Source organism: Equus caballus, chromosome 21 (genome assembly GCF_041296265.1).
Source record: "Equus caballus isolate H_3958 breed thoroughbred chromosome 21, TB-T2T, whole genome shotgun sequence".
Taxonomy (NCBI): Eukaryota; Metazoa; Chordata; class Mammalia; order Perissodactyla; family Equidae; genus Equus; species Equus caballus.
In genome coordinates this window covers 26,144,592-26,160,995 of record NC_091704.1, presented here as the reverse complement: position 1 = coordinate 26,160,995, position 16,404 = coordinate 26,144,592, and the positions used below count along the sequence as shown (strand labels likewise).

Here is a 16,404-nt window from a genome sequence, read left to right as displayed (position 1 = left end):
CTTTGGTAGATTAGTCCCTTCTAGTCTACACTCACCTGTGCAAGAATTAGACACCCTCCACATGGACTGAAGTTGAAATTATGTGTGTCTAATTTGACTTCTTCATGACAACAATGTTCCCAAATAGCTTTTTGTAGAGATAAACATCAACACAACATTTAATTAACTTAAATAGTGTAACTATATAATTCATTGTCTAAACCAGGATACTTCTGAGAGTGAAAAGGTACACTTTAAATGAGTCAAGGACAAGAAGCATAAATTAGGAGTGTGGCAGGCAAACCAGGACAAGATGCTCTAACACTAGAAGACATCTTCATTCACTGTGTGGTTCAAATGTTCCTGGAGCTTGCGAGGAAACAAGCTAATATAATCAAACTATACTCAGATGATATGGACTAATATCCTACTCCACAAAATTCTTACCTTTTTCTCCATAATTATGATTTATTTTGTATGATAGCAAATTAGCAGGTAAGGGAACACATTTATAAATATGTGGGAATCCAGAAGGGTTTCTTTTGGGAGAGTTTGAGGAGATATTCAAAGGAGATTTACAATCTCTTGATAGTGGACTTTTTGATAGATCAATAATAAAAATAATAGTTCCTGTTTACTGCACCCTTCTCATAGGCCATGTCAAACGTACGATGCACTGCACGTTTCTAACTGAAGGCCTCCTCGGAACAACGCCAGAGAAGACTTAGTGTTAACCTCCTCATTTGATGTGTAAGGAGACCGAGTTTCAGAGGTTTACACAAATTGCCCAAGATCACAAAACAGTGGGCAGCAGAGCAGGGCTCACCCCAGACAGCCCCTTTCCAGAGCCCGCATTCTTTGCCATCGTTTGCCTCTTGGACCGTCTGTACTCCTGACTTCTTTTTCTTGTTGCAGTTCAGACCCCAGGCTCTGCTCCCATCCACACTGGGCTGCTCCTCTTCCGTCTGGGCAATGCTCTGCTCTGTGCTGTGATGAAGCACTAACAAGGGTATTTCTGGCAGAGTCCTCAGGGATCGCCATGGGCTGAGGGCTGCCTGTCTTGTACCTGCTGAGAGGAAATCAGTGTTACAGCTGAAAGGGATCTTGAATATCCCACTGCCCTTTCCCCTTATTTTATACATGAGAAAAATCAGAGACGTAAATTGACTTGCCCAAGGTGACACAGCCTTGTAGTTAAAAGCCAGAAGAAGGACCCAGGCCTCCTGATTCTCAGTCCAGTATACGGTGGTGTAGAGATATTATTCAGAATACAGTATCTCTAGAAAAATGTTACCATGTAAATACTTTATAGACTTAAAGTGAATAATATATATTTAGAAAAACAATGTAAATATTTTATAGACTGTGGCACAGCTGTCAAGTTTGGAATCTATGGTTCCAAAGCAAGGCTGCACACATGTGGGATAATACAATACACTGGGGTCTGGACAGCCATCTCTCAATCGTGTCTGCATTTTCCTAGAGCAGCAGGATTCAGACTGCATGGCCAGCTGCCTCCCCACCCCTCACGGTCCCATTGTACAACCGCCAATGGAGCACAGCCCGCGGGAGGGGGGTTGAGCAAAGACAGCGCCCCTCCCTAGGGGATTTGCAATTCCACCAGAGAGTGAAGCTCTGGCAACCTCGAAAGACCCAGGCTAGAAAAACACCAGAGATGGCCAGACCTCCCAGGCCACTCTAGGGTGCTGTGGCCACACTGCTGACCAGCTAGAAGCCATTCCTTCAGCTCAGTGCAAAGGTGAGGGTAACCACACTGCGACATTAGAGAATGGGAGTGTGCTTCACCCCACAGCTTGGAACTGCTTGGAATATTCTTACTACGGAAGAAATTCCTTCTCCTGATTCTTCCTTTACCAGCTCTTTCTCCCTTGTTGCTACTGCACTGGCCATTTCTCTGTTAGTTATCATGTTGGATGGCAGTGGCAAGCAGGCACAGAGAAGTTGACCTTCAAGAAAGAAAACAGTACTTTATTGCCATGACTAAGTCTGGGCTGATTCTGCCCTATGGTAAAATGTGTATCCAAAAGTATTGGCAAAAACCTCTAATAACTGACAACCAGGCTGGCCCGCCCCAAGGACTGGCCCTTCACCTTAGCTCATCCTTGGCGTCTCCTTAGCCCCACCCATTAGCTCCTCATCTTTTAACCTTTAAAAGGATGCTCCTGGGGCGGGGGGACCTGCCCAGCTCCTGGCTCTACATCTTCTGCTCTCAGCTGGAGTCCTTGACTGTTCTGTTAAAAAAGACCAGCCCAACCTACCATTAATTCAATAAAAGTTAAATTAAAAAAAAAAAAAGACCAGTCCATCCCAGGCTGTGAAACAAGCTGGTCCCTTCTCAGCAGACCTGGGAATCCCAGGTCAGTACACAGAGCTCAATGACAGATGAGCCCATCATGCTGTTAATCCCTGCGCTCTAACCCCGGTTCCCACTGGTGGCTTGGCTCTTGCCCTATTCCTCACACCAAAGTCTTCCCTCCCACCTCCACTCTAGGAGCCAGACCCCTGTCTTAATCCTCACAGCTGGGTTTTTCTTGATAACCAACCATCAGGAACAGGTTTAGGAACTTTTAGAGGAATTTTAGAATTTTAAGCACTCTAAATACTGTATAATCTCTTCCCTTCTGTATTAGTCAGGGTTCTCCAGAGAAACAGAACCAATGGATATATATAGATGTACATAAGAGGAGATTTGTTATAGGAATTGGTTCACACAATATGAAAGCCAAGAAGTCCCACAATGTGCTCTCTGCAAGCTGGAGACCCAGGAAAGCTGGCAGTGTAGTTCACTCTGAGTCTGGAGGCCTGAGAACCAGGAGCACCCATGTCAAAAGGCAGGAGAAAATGAATATTTCAGCTCAATCAAGGAGATCAAATTCACCCTTCCTTCACCTTTTTGTTCTTTTCAGGCCCTCAACGGATTGGATGGTGTTACTCAGTCTACTGATTCAAATGCTAATCTCTTCCAGAAATAATGTTTTACCAGCTATCTGGGCATCCCAGTCAAGTTGACACATAAAAAGATCCATCACAACATCCTTCCCTCCTACCTCACCTAATGTAAACTTCAAAATTAAAAAATACTATATCATAAAATAAAGCTTTGGAAATGACAGAAAATTCACAGGTATGCTGATATTGAAATACCTTCTTCCTAGGTTGTCTTTCTCTCTCTGTGTGTTTGTGTGTGCGTGTGCTTTTGTTTTGCTGAGGCCAAGACTGGAGCCCAGCCTCATTGGTCCCCACTTCTTAATCTTCAGTCTTACTCCTAAAACCCAGAAACAAGGTCAATATGACAGTGACAACTTGCATGCCTCCCGATCTGCCTCTCTGTGACAGCAATCAAGCTGTTCAAAAAGTATGCTTCCCTTCCGTAGTACACACTTGTGACTAGAAGGTAGTTGTCTAGCCAAGGACCATATTTCTCAACCACCCTGGCATCTAGCTGTGACTATGTGACTAGTTCTTCCAAATAAAATATGTACAGAAACTCCACGTGCTCCTTCAGGCAAAGGCTTTTAAAAAACAGATGCACTTTCTCTGCTCTTTCTTCTTTCTCTGGCAAGATGAAGATATCCTTGGGGGGTAATAGATCCATACGTGGAAGGAATCCTGGACCCCAAATCACCACATGTGGAAAAGCTGTCACCTTGCTCTGTGATATGAGTGAGATATGAACTTCTACTGTGTTTGAGCCATTACATATTTGAGGGTGTGTTTGTTACAGCATGTTAGCCTACCCTTACATGTGTGAAACCTGCTCCCATGACTTGCTTTTAGATGCCTCATTACTTTGCTCCACAGCGATGGCTTCTCAGGGTGTTGCACAAACAGTTACTATCTTTGGAATCAGGCAAATCTGTCCAAAGGATTTGCTACTTCTAAGTTCCGAGTGAGTAAATCTCTTAACCTCTATGAATCTAGTTTTTACATCTCAAAATGGGTGTAATGGTATCCGTTTAAGTGAATAACAAATAAGATAGAGCATACAGCTAGCCTATCAAAATGCCTGTGTGAGAGATATGCAGCAAATGATTCCTTCCTCCCTCTTCTCATCAGTCACCCACTTTAAATGAAGCTAAACCCCAAAACACCCACTGTCTCCCTAGAAAACCACCTATTGCTGTCAGATTATTTGTCTCCCTTTGTCTGGTGAAACTTGTTTTCCTCAGTTTCAGTTAACACAGGAATTAATACACTGAGAGATGAAAAATAATGTTCTCCATGATCCACCAAATGTCTTTCTAAGAATTTGGGTGACATCAGGGCTCTCATCTGAGAAGACAGAATTAAGAATGGATCTGCCTCAGGTAGGCGGCACAGAGCTGGGGAGAATGGGAAACATTTGTGATGGCACCTCAGTGCCATGCGAGAAAGACTGCCACAACCGAGTTCTTTTCCTGTGTAACTGGTGTCACTTACTTTAACTTGGGATGCAAAAACCTTCCCATTTTCCCAATTAGTTGTTGAAAATCCCACTGCCCTTTGAAAAAGAAGTTTGTATCTCTCTCTTGAGGATAGAAACTTCCCCCTGTTGAATGGCCAAAGGGAATTACTCAGTGCAAAGGAAAGGCAGAACAGTTTCCAAATGAGGAACAGGGAGAATTGAAAGCCTGACCAGGCTTCCAATGACATTGCTTTTTACCACCACATGGTGTGTTGCTGTTGATGATGGGCCTGCACTGTGCCACAAAACATCCATTCCTTATGCAGGATAGCCTTATCAGCCCAGACACCTGTACCGGAAACCCAAGCAGCATCACACTCTTTGGAAAAATACTCCACAAAGAGTATCTAAGTCAATAGAAAATTCTGGCCTCAGCCTTATACTATTCCAAAACCAACCCACTCTCACAAGAAGAAGAAGGATGAGGAGGAAGAAGAGGAGGAGAAGGAGAGGAAAGGTGAGATGGAAGAGGAGGGAAAGGGGGAGATAGAAGGGAAAAGGAGAGAGAGGAGGAGGGGAGGAGACGGAAGAGACAGAGGGTATCAAGTTTGTGGGGAAGAGATGTCTCTACATGGGACACTCTGTCTCATCTTTAGGGATAGAGGCAGCTTCTTACATATGCTATTCTATTTTTTAGCATTCTTTTTAACCTCTCATTAACCGATCTTGCATAACTCAAATCCCATTAATAATTCTTGATATTGAACTTTCACCATTCATATTACTGTATGGTTTCTGTCTCCTGATTGGACCCTGACTTTATATGAAATTGGTTCCAGGAGATAGACCTGAAAAGACGGGACTTGGGTATTTGTTTGGTCATGCTCTTTGGTTTGAGTGCAGTACTGAGCTCCTTGCCAAGGGAAATTGGATGCTAGTAAACCATGCCATGCAATGGCACCATAATTAGTCAAAAAAACACCTATGGTTGATTGTGATCATGTGTCAACTAAAGCAAACACCTAGGGAGCCCAAGTGGCTGCTGCACTTGACCATTACGGCAGTAATGATGACTACAAGGACTGTGGTACGGGACGGATTTTTTTAAGTGTACTTGAGCACTTACAGAAAGAAAATGCCAAGCTCAGATCCTTTAACTCCCAGTTCAAGTCACAATCTGAGAACCAGAAGGCCTTCATGACATAGCCTTTGTAGCCACAGGGCTGATATTGCTGAAAGTCAAACACAAATTTAATTGTTCAGGTTACTAAATGACAACAATAGTTGAGTTCACAATCTCACCATATATCTCATGTGAAGGTCAGGGCATCTTCTGGGAATGGAGGGGATCCTGAAACTTGGAATACAGACATCTGGTTGTACACAGATGAAACTGACAATCTTGAACCCCCAAGTCCCTAGATTCTTCTTCATCAGTGAAAGTAGCTCTCCTGCTGTTTGAGGAAACTAATCTTCCTTTGCTTCAAACTATGTAATAACCTCACCTGAGACAGATGAAAAAGGGTGCTCATTCTGTACAAAACCCATCACAACAACCCTCTGTTGCCATTAACCCCATGACTAAGATCAAAGCTCAGCAAAGAGACAGGTACACTGTGACCAAAGAAAAGTTTACACACCAAAGGAATCACAAAAATATGCAAATGTACGTGGACATGTGTGGAGAACATGCGTAGGAATAAAACATAAGTGTGTTTGACCAAGGAGGGTGGAATTTAGTATTAGCTGAGGCCAAATTCATTGAAATAGGTAAACATACTACAGATTCCAAATTTATTATGTTAGCTTGCGTAGCTGGAGGTAATAGTAAAGGTAAAAGTAAAAGTAAACATCTTACCTGTTTGGTTAACTGAAATGTGGAATCAACAGTGCCCTACAGTTGATCATATTGAGATTCCAAGAATAGCCCTAGCATGATGCTGAGGAGCAAATTCACAGGCATAGGGAGGTAGAAATGTTGGATTGGATTTATCATGCATACCTACCTCCAACTATGTTCCACGATAAGGCCAAGAAAACACCCCCTTCACTAACAACGAGAAGTACATTAGTAAGGGGGGCCGGCATCATTGAAAAGCTCTGTGGTTGTGCTTCTCTGTAGGCCACGTATGACTGCAGGGGATGCCATCACTGAGGTGCGTTCCCAACTTCAATGAGATGAAATAGCAACTGCCAAAGACCCGGTGTGTGCATCTACCATGTAAGGGCTACAGGGACATACTAATAAGCAGAATGTTTTGTCCCACAACAATCTTTGGAAGTGGCTAATTGTCATGATGTCACCAAGAATGAAACAGATGGGCAGCCTACTAGGTTATTGCTAGGTCAAGATAACAGGAAAAATATCTAAGTCTGGTAAACCTGACCAAGATGCCACAGTGGTGGGTCACAGTCTTTCTTCCAGTTTACAGAACTAACTCAACTCACAGACTCAGAGCCCCTTATCTAAAGGAAAGGTTGAGTCTCCTTGAAGAAGGACCCTGTACCATTCCCACAGCATAGACAATAAATCTTCTTGCAAGCATTCTCCCAAGAGACCTGCTGCCGTTTACTAGAGCGACTGTGCACTGGGGGAAAGAAATGCCCAGACATTTCAGGGATTACTAGATATCAACTCTAACTTGATATTAGTTCTTGGGGACCCAAAATTCCACTGTGACCCACCAGTCCAAGTGGTCAGGTGATAGATGGAATCTTAGCTCAACTCTGACTTACAGTGGCCCAAGACGGTCCCCAGACTCACGGTGTGGTTATTTCCCCGGTTGCTGAATGTATAATTAGAATAAGCACATTTGTCAATGAGGAGAAACTCTACATTGGTTTTCTAACCCGTGGGGTGAGGCCGTAATGATAAGAAGGGCTAAGAGGAAGCCTTTGAAACTTTCCCTTCCTATCAGATAGTAAACCAGAGCAATACTGCATCCCGGGGGAAAGTGCAGAGACTAATACCACCATCAAAGACTTGAAGGCAGCAGAAGTCGTGAGGTACGGCGCATCCCAACAGCTTGGCCTGGGCAGAAGTCAGGGGAAACTTGGAGAACGCCTGTGGACTATTGTAGACTTAATCAGGCGGTGACTCCTTTGCAGCTGCTGTCCAACACATAGCATCTTTACGGGAACAAATCAACTCAGCCCCCGGTACCTAATATGCAGCTATTGGCCTTTTAATTTCTTCTCCTCAAGTGTCGCATGTGGTGTCTACTTTGAGATTGTGAGGATGAAAACAACAATCAAAGATAACAGAACAGGAAGATAAACAGAGCCAGGGTTCCTGATGATGTCACTGATCCATCACATTAGCCCTGATTTGCCCGTCTCCTCGCCTTCATGCTGCATTAGACAAATAAATGCTACTTGTATATCGCTAAGATTTCTGTTACTTGAAGGTAAATGCAATTATAACTGGCAAAAAGCTTCAAGAACAGAGGGTGAAGAGAGATTCTCAAGACTGAAAGGAAGATGGCATGGCAATCTGTGGTCTTACCAGTACCGGAGACCCACACAGCCCCTTCACAGGGCTCCAGGAAGACAGAAGGACCTCTGCGGGAAGGCTTCCCCTGGACAAACAGACCCCAAAGTTGACAAAGATTCTTGGCTCAAGCTTAACACAGAAGCAGCTAAGCCATTTGCCCATAAGAGACCATGAAGCTTGAACAAGGAACATATTAGCCAGACACCAGATAGTTACCAAGCACTTAGCTGGCCAGTGTAGACTGAGGACCAGAAGGGCCCGCTGATGTTCTGCTCTTCCTGGGGCCCGTGGGGTTTTAAAGGGCCACTGTGGAGGAGGGAGGGAGCTCCCACTGGGGCAGAATTTTCTGCCGGATGAGTAGGGTGAGGGCTGGAATTCAGAATTACAAACCTAAAGACATGTTATGTTTCTTACACAGCTGAACATTTGGAGTAAAAACTTATGCCTAGTATGCCCATAAAGTAAAAATACAAATGTCTATATATCTTTTTTGTTAACTTTCATCTCTGATAAAAACACTTCTAAAGTTTTCCTATTTGACATGATGAAGAAATCATTAAAATATAGTCCCCAGAATCCTAGAAATTGTTTTACATGGAGCATTTGAAACTAAATCTTATAGAAATTTTAACTTTTATAAAGATCTGTCCTACAGCCTTCCCATCCCCCATATTATGGGCTGAATTATGTCCCCCCAAAGTACGTTTGTTGAAGCCCTAACTTGCAGTATCTCAAAATGTGACTGTATTTGGAGATAGGGCCTTTAAAGAGATGATTGAATTAAAACGAAGCCCTTAGGGTGGGCTCCAATCCAATCTGACCAGTGTCTTTATAAGAAGAGGAAATTTGGATACCCAGGGACGCCAGGGGTGTGTGCACAGAGGAAAGTGTGAGGATACAGCGAGAAGGTGGCCATCTGCAAGCCCAGGAGAGAGGCTTCAGAAGAAACCAAACGTTGATCTTAGACTTCTAGCCTCCAGAACTGTGGGAAAATAAATTTCTTGGGTGTAAGACACCCAGTCTGTGGTATTTTGTTATGCCAGCCTGAGCAAAGTAACATACCACCACCACCCCCCCCCAATTTGCCCATCAGCATGAAATGCAAAGAGCTGCCACCAGGTGCTGGGACGAGTTCTGTTCATGAGGGTACTGTGTTGCTTACATTTTTATGAACACTCTGCTCTTGACCTTGTAATAATTCTGAAATAAAGTATAACAGAATAACATCTTGTTTCCATGAATCAGTACAATTAAAATACGTATTAACACCAACACTACACACGCTTATTCAGAAGTTACTCACAGACCCTCAGGCATATGCTCTTATATTATGACTCTGCAGTAAATGCACAGGTGCCGTTTCCCTCTGTGAGGAGCTGAGTAGATGTTCCACACATCTTGGCAGCTTCACCTTTCAGAGATCATCACTTCTTCCTCTTCCTCAGGTGAGTACTACCTTTCCTGGCCTCTAGAGTGTAGTCAACTTTTGGTTCTTATTCAACATTAACTAGCTTGTGGATTAACCATGGGAAAACAATTACAATTAGTAGATTAAGGAAAAAAATGTAACAATATAAATCAACAAAAATATCTACATTTTAGAAGTCAACTCTCTGAAACTATCTACCAAGATACAGGATCACAGCTACTGCAGCCAATTATAAACACTCACATCTGCTGGAAACCCACCTTTCCATCCGTGCGTGGGGAGGGAAGGGGTACATGGTCCAACCAGCAGAATCTTGGGAATTCTGGACAATTGTAAACTGACATGGGTACATAATCCCTTTCTTTCAATTTTTTGGGTGAACCAGGGGATTCTTAACTCTGCCTGCTCCTTACATTTTATGTTCTTTTAGTCTGAGATTAGAGAGGAAGAGGAGAGGTATGCTCTGCAGAGCAAAACTTGAATTTTGTTGCAAAAACCTGGGACCTGGAGCTTTTAATTTAGTGCTGGAACATGGAGGGACCAACCTTGCAGAGAATGAATGGGGAGGAAGAGCCATCGAAGGAGCCGACGTTCAGAAGGTGGGTAATTTACCTTCTGAGCTGTGTAGCTGGACTGTGATGCATGGGATCCTGGGTGTGAGACATCCAGCAATGACACCTGGTGAGGTCGTCCGGCGGAGGCGCTGAGTGATCGCTGCGGTGCTGGGTAGAGGCTGCTAGCAAAACCAAGATGAAGCTCGCCCAGACCCTCTGCTGGATGGCTTAGGAAGCAGAGGACTCTCTACGAAGTGACAAACGGATGCCACTTTATTCTAATGTTCAACAAAAGAAGAACTCCGCCAAGAAGCACACAATGATAACAGAGTATTTTGCCACTTTTCATCAAGCAATTTGTGTGATGTTTTGAGTCCCTTAAGTATTATAAGTATTATTCTTGCATTATGTTTATACTTTGATAGCATCTGCAGAACAGGAAATGTGTCCCTGAATATTAGATGTCATTTTAAGTAAATTGTTGTTCATTAAATCTGTTGTAGACACAGGTTTGCCTGGATTTGTTTTAGCTGCTGTTGGGGGTTATCCATAACTCCTTCCACCTCTCCTGCTCTCACCCTCTCGTGCACATCACCTCAAACGCCTGACAGCTGATGGCACATGGGTACATCTGATGACGGCGCCCTGACTTGGACTGAACCTTAGGGCTGAGCCACTTGGGCTCCAAACATCTCAAAACAGCAGCCAAGGGGCTGGCCTGGTGGCACAGTGGTTAAGTTAGTGCACTCCGCTTTGGAGACACAGCTTTCGCAGGTTTGGATCTCAGGCGTGGTCCTACCATCGCTCATCAAGCCATGCTCTGACAGCATCCCACGTAAAATAGAGGAAGACTGGCACAGATGTTAGCTCAACAACATTCTTCCTCAAGCAAAAGAGGAAGATTGGCAGTGGATGTTAGCTCAGGGCTAATCTTCCTCCAAAAAAACAAACAAAACAGCAGCAAAGTCCTTAGAAAGTCCCCAGGCCCCTTCTATGCTACGTGCCTTTATCTTTGTCTTTGGGAAGTGTATGCTGGCTCTGCCCTAAGTGATGAATATTGCTTCAGGAGAGGCTGGCTTTTCTCTGATGGATATGGCTGTTGATCTCACATGCACACACACACACACACACACACACACACACACAAATGACAATTCCTTATGCAGGATGCTTTGGCTTGATCTCCTCCACATTTTACTACTGTATTTGTCACTGAGACATCTACACATAGCTTATAATACCAGGTTTATAAGTGATTTGGGAGTAAACTCTGTGTTTAACCAAATGTACAAGCTTGCCTTTCTTTTGATCTCCCGTTTTTTTTCTTAAAACTTAGTTTTCTAGTTATCAAGCAAATTGGTGTGATTGTTAGAATGTTGAGATTAATACAATTAACAAACTTCCCGCAGTCCAGCTGTTCAAACATTACACTGCCTTGAACAAGACTCCTGGTCAGGTGGACCGCTAGGCCCTTGTGCTGCCTGATGGAGATCTCCATGATGGAGCCACACTGTACATGGACCACACAGCACAGCAACACCACTGTGCCTCCCTGTGAGACATCAGGGATTGGCTCTGAGAGGAGTACTGTGATAACTACACTAACTGGTTACCCAGACAGGATGCTCGGAGCCAACTCCCACCCAGCACCCATGGCTCAGGATGAGAATGCCTGCAAATGCCGTCCACCCCTAAGACACCCTGTCTGAGGAAGCCACAGTGCCAGGAACATAGGAATTATTGACCTGTGATCCCTGATATCAGGTGCCATATTGTTATAAATTTCCTGGACTCCATTGTAATGGGTTGTGAAAAGCCTGCTTTTCCAAGGTGGACCTTCTAACTTACACCCTTACATCTGTAGGCTCCCAAGGTCTGGCCAGCCCAGAGTGGGAGTTGGGTATGAACCGAGCTACAGATCTTTCTATGGTCTGTGTTCTGCTGATTGTTCACTGGACTGTGAGTTCCTTGAGTTCAAGGACTGAGCCTTACCCATCTTTGGATTCAGGCACTGCTGCAGTATTTGGCGCATAGTAGATTCTCAATAAATATTTGTACAAATTCAACAGTGACCCTCTTGGCAAGAGCTTTATACCTGGATAATGTGGCTCGCAAAGATATTAGAAGCTTTGATTTCCGTGACATGTAGCAATATATTATCATATCAGTTTCAATTCAACATTTATTACACTCAATTTTGTGTGTTAGAACCTGGGTATAAAATATGATTAAAATTTGCTCTCGTCCTAAAAGCTACAACTCATTAGAGGAATGGGTCATCTTAGCAGATCAGTTGCACGAACTTCGTATGAAGCGCTGAGATATGCTTACAGCAATTTTGAGGAGCATGGACAAGGGACACTTAGCATTTTAGGTCACATAAATGTCATTTGGGAGAGTCAGGAGGTGCTTGTGATGTGCTTCTTTGTGGGTATCATTTGCACAAAGATCCCACAATGTGTTGTCAAAACTCCCCAAATTCTAGCTTGGAAACAATAGCAACAGCTAATATTCCCTGAGCTCTTTCTCTGTGCCAGGCACACCGTGCTAGGCTGCTCTGAATGCATGTGTTACTAACCTCAGAGAATCCCTGGCAGGGAGGCACTTTACTGTTTTCGTTTTATAAATGGAGAGAAGGGAACAGAGGGATTAAGTAAGATGCCCAGGGTTGCACAGCTAGCAAATGACTGAGCTGGAATTTAAATTTAGAGACTCTGACTCCAGTACCCATGTGCTCAGTCCTACTAAGAGAAACTCCTACACAGCTCTGCAATATCCTGGAATATTCCAGCAATGTCTTTACTAGTCTTTTTATTTCATTCACAAAATTTGCATTATTGAGTGATGATTTATCAAACTGAATTCCAATAATCTCATGTACTTAATGTGGTAGAAGAAGCAGGAATATGGGAAGATGTGACTGTGGTAGGTCCTACAAACTGCCCTCAGCAAGTAGCTGTCTATCCAGGTCCCAAGCTCCCTGGGCTTCTGTTTCCTTCAGGAATAAATAAGAGTCCCCTTCTCAGCTTAAGAACCACAGGGATGGGGGACAAATATAAAACTCATCCAAATTAGCCACAAATATGGGTCTGTTTCGGGACCAAGACCTGGTCTGTATTCAACTGCATGCGGGCAATCCTCAAGAGTGGATTCACCCAACTGTGGGCGTTTGGCTTTCAACAGGTATCTCATTGTTGGTGCTAGATATTTAGCCGGGGGGGGGGGGGGGGGGGGGTGTGGCGGGGGGAGGGGCAGATTCTCGACAAAACCATTCCTCATTGCAAGGGTCAGCGAACTTTTCTGTAAAGGGCCACATAGTAAATATTTTAGGATGCGTGGGCGGTGTGGTCTCTGTCACAGCTACTGAGCTTTGCTGTTGTAGAGCAGAAGTGGCTATAGACAATATGTAAACAATTGAGCATGGCTGGGTTCCAACAAAAATTCACTTACGGATACTATAATTTGAAAATCAGAAAATTTCCAGGTGTCTTGAATTCTTCTTCTTTTGGTTTTTCCCAACCACTTAAAAATGTAAAACTATTCTTGGCCAGACAAAACCATCCTGAGCTACCAGAATACCAGCAACTGATTAGGATCCACAGACGCCCCCCCTGCTCAGCTCTCTGCAGGGCCATATAGCCCACTCCAAGCACAATGTTTGGAACATGAGGCTTGCTGGGGGAGGGGAGTTTATTGATCACTCTCCTTCCTGTGCTGCAGCGAGCGTCTCGTTGCAGGGGGCACATCCTGGACTGAGCTGAGCAGGTGAGAGTTCCCAGGAGGAAGAAACACTCTTTCCCCCCTGTTCTTGTACTCAGTATCCCCGACAGTATGAATCACAGGGTTGCTCATCTGTCAGACTAGGTCTCCAGGAATCGTGGATGATATTAACGAGCATCTTTACAAAAGCTCTCTGTGCTGTGTGCCAAAAAATAATCCTCACCCTGACAATAGCAATTAACGATAAACGTTCTCTCTCTTTGCTTTTAAAAGATTGGTGTTTGAAACAGATGTGTGTTTTATAGATTAGTTACCTTTTGCTAAAAAAAAAAAAAAACGAGTGGATGGGGGTGATCTATATGGTGATCTCGAGTTTTCACTCATTCCCTTTGAGAATTCCAGCCACATATTCTTGTTAGAGTGGAGCAGGGGGAGGCTTCCTGCTTCTCCTCTCGTAGTAAGTGGCAAAGAGACAAGATTCAAAAGCATTACAGAGAGGCTAGCAACTCTCTCACTGCCCACCCACAGTCCCACCCTTGCCAGTTTAGCGCATGAAACGGTCTGACTTTCAGCTACCGGGACTAGCATCTCCTTGTCTGAGGGTTTTCCAGGGAAACCCTGGTGCTGAGCCATTTTGTCCACCCGTGTAGCGGACTAGAAATGCAGGAGAATAAAGGAACCCAGAAACAGTCCTCTACCACTGACTAGCAGAGACTGGTGTGTAAATCCTCCAACTTCCCCACCCCTTGGGTGGGATAACTCTGAGGCGAATGCTCTATATCAGCTCCCAGGGTTCAGCTTCCATTGCCCTGGGGGGTAACCATTTGGTAATGCTCCCTCATTGGGTGCCTTCCCTTCCTAAGTCCCTTCCCTACTCCCCTATTGGTGTCTCCTTCGTCTCCCCAATAAATTACCTGCACTCAAATTCTTGAATCAGGGTCTGTTTCTGGGAGACTCAATCTGAGATAGATGCTAACACTAAAACTGGCCTGCTTGGTCAGGTGTGGTCAAGGGCAGTGGTTTCCTTAGTGCACTTCATGGCATCCTGACATACCAAGGGAAGGACAATCAAGCAAATTCCAGTTGTCCAGAAGACTTGCTCTGTGATTTCCAGAGAAGGATGAACACTTTTTGCAAAACCCACAAGGCCCAGCACAATCTGGGCCTCCATTACCTCTTGACCTCACCTGCTACTACTTCCCACTTGGATGGCTGCATTCCAGACACTCTGCCTTCTTTGCTATTCCTGGAATGTGCCTGGCACACTCCTGCCTCAGGGCCTTTGTTCTTGCTGTTCCTCTGACTGGAACACTCCTCCCAGATGTCAGCATGGCTAACTCCCTTACCTCCTTCCAAATGGCTTTGTTCTAATGTCATTCTCTCGCTGAGACCTTTCTTGACTACCCATGTGACATTACCACCATCCCACCCCACCCCTACTACCCGCTACCTCCCTGCTCCACTTTATTTTTCTCCATAGCACTTACCATCTTCCAGCATGGCCAGGCCTTGTCACATGGAACTTTGCTGGGCAGTGAGAAGAGCTTGTCTTCAGCTAGGTTACAATTGGCCTCTTCAAAAATTTTTTCACCAATTCTGTATTATTTTTGCTTCAGAATTTGGTTTGTTTAGCTGAGTAAATTTATACACAGAAATTACCTTGAAATTGTCCTGGGAAGGCGTCTTATAGTAAAGCTTAGACTCTAGTAGAGCTATTGATGTTGGTAACCTGTGTTTGAGTTCCAGCCACCGACCAGTGTGTAGTCTTGAGCAAGTTACTGACTCTCAGTTTCTGCATCTGTAAAATGGGAGCATGAATGCCCACTCTGCAAGATTTGTGAAGATTAAATGAGATAGGTTAGGTAAAGTGTACCTAGCAAGTTGGCACATGGCAGGACTTCACTGTTTTTATTATTGTCCAGAATCATCTTGTAGAGGTGGCCCTGGCCCCTGAAGCTCAGCTATATCTTGGAGACCATCATAGGACTCAGCAGAGAGATCAAATCTCTTCTCAAATTCTAGAGTCCTCACAAGGCATTCTTTTACTCTCTAAAAGCCTATGTATTAGGCAGCCCCACACAATGGTTTCCCCCTATTCGGCACAACTCTTCTGGCCCAAATCTTCAGGAAGATTTGACAATGGCCTCACCCAATGACAAGGAGAGAAGAAGGTCTCCCAGGAAAAGGTTGGTTCTCCCGACCTAAAGCCACAGATGGAGAGCTTTCTTCGGCAACACCCTCACTTACAACCAGCAGGGCAGACCACTGTACTCAATGCAAAACACAAGTGTAGATCAATGCTCCTCATTTGAAAATGACACTCAAGACACTTGGGAAAGGCAACACGTGATGAATACCTCTCTAGCCAGACTATGCACATAACATCTCAACTATCCCACAGCTTGAAGGTCATGACATCAGGCACCATATCTCTTTGCTCACTAACCAGCTTGCTTGCACTGCGACGCTGCCTATTGTTTATAAAAGCTGCAGTCAAGTCAGATAGCTATGCTGGCCTGCTCCTCAGCTGACTCAGGAGCCCACAGTTGTTCTACTCTGCACAGAGCCAGGCCTTCAGGCATCCCTAAAGCATTTCTTCTGCCACCACGCTTAAGGCTCTCCCGTTTAGTAGCTGCTTGAGAATTCTGGTTACCTATTGTCTGCACTTATATAATTTACCTGTATATTGCTACACACACTGCTTGGAACTACTACACTGGGAATATATTTCAGATTCTTGTCATTTGTGACTTCCAGAAGGTGTTTAATCAGCCATCAGTTACAAAGTGCTGAGGTGCAGCAGAAGGAAGACTGGACAAAGTCG

At 44.3% G+C, this 16,404-nt stretch overlaps 1 protein-coding gene across 1 annotated transcript in view; it reads right to left on the bottom strand.

Moving 5' to 3' along the window:
• Positions 1-427: 427 nt before the first annotated feature.
• LOC138919786 (uncharacterized) overlaps positions 428-16,404 on the bottom strand; it is a 102,101-nt gene continuing 86,124 nt past the window's right edge. The window contains exons 5-9 of the mRNA XM_070246237.1: positions 9,919-10,107; positions 5,511-5,616; positions 1,855-1,946; positions 1,152-1,258; positions 428-1,045 (exon numbers count right to left, since the gene is read on the bottom strand). Coding sequence (XP_070102338.1) covers positions 802-1,045; positions 1,152-1,258; positions 1,855-1,946; positions 5,511-5,616; positions 9,919-10,107 — 738 coding nt within the window. The 3' untranslated portion in view covers positions 428-801. The remainder of the gene's footprint in view (positions 1,046-1,151; positions 1,259-1,854; positions 1,947-5,510; positions 5,617-9,918; positions 10,108-16,404) is intronic.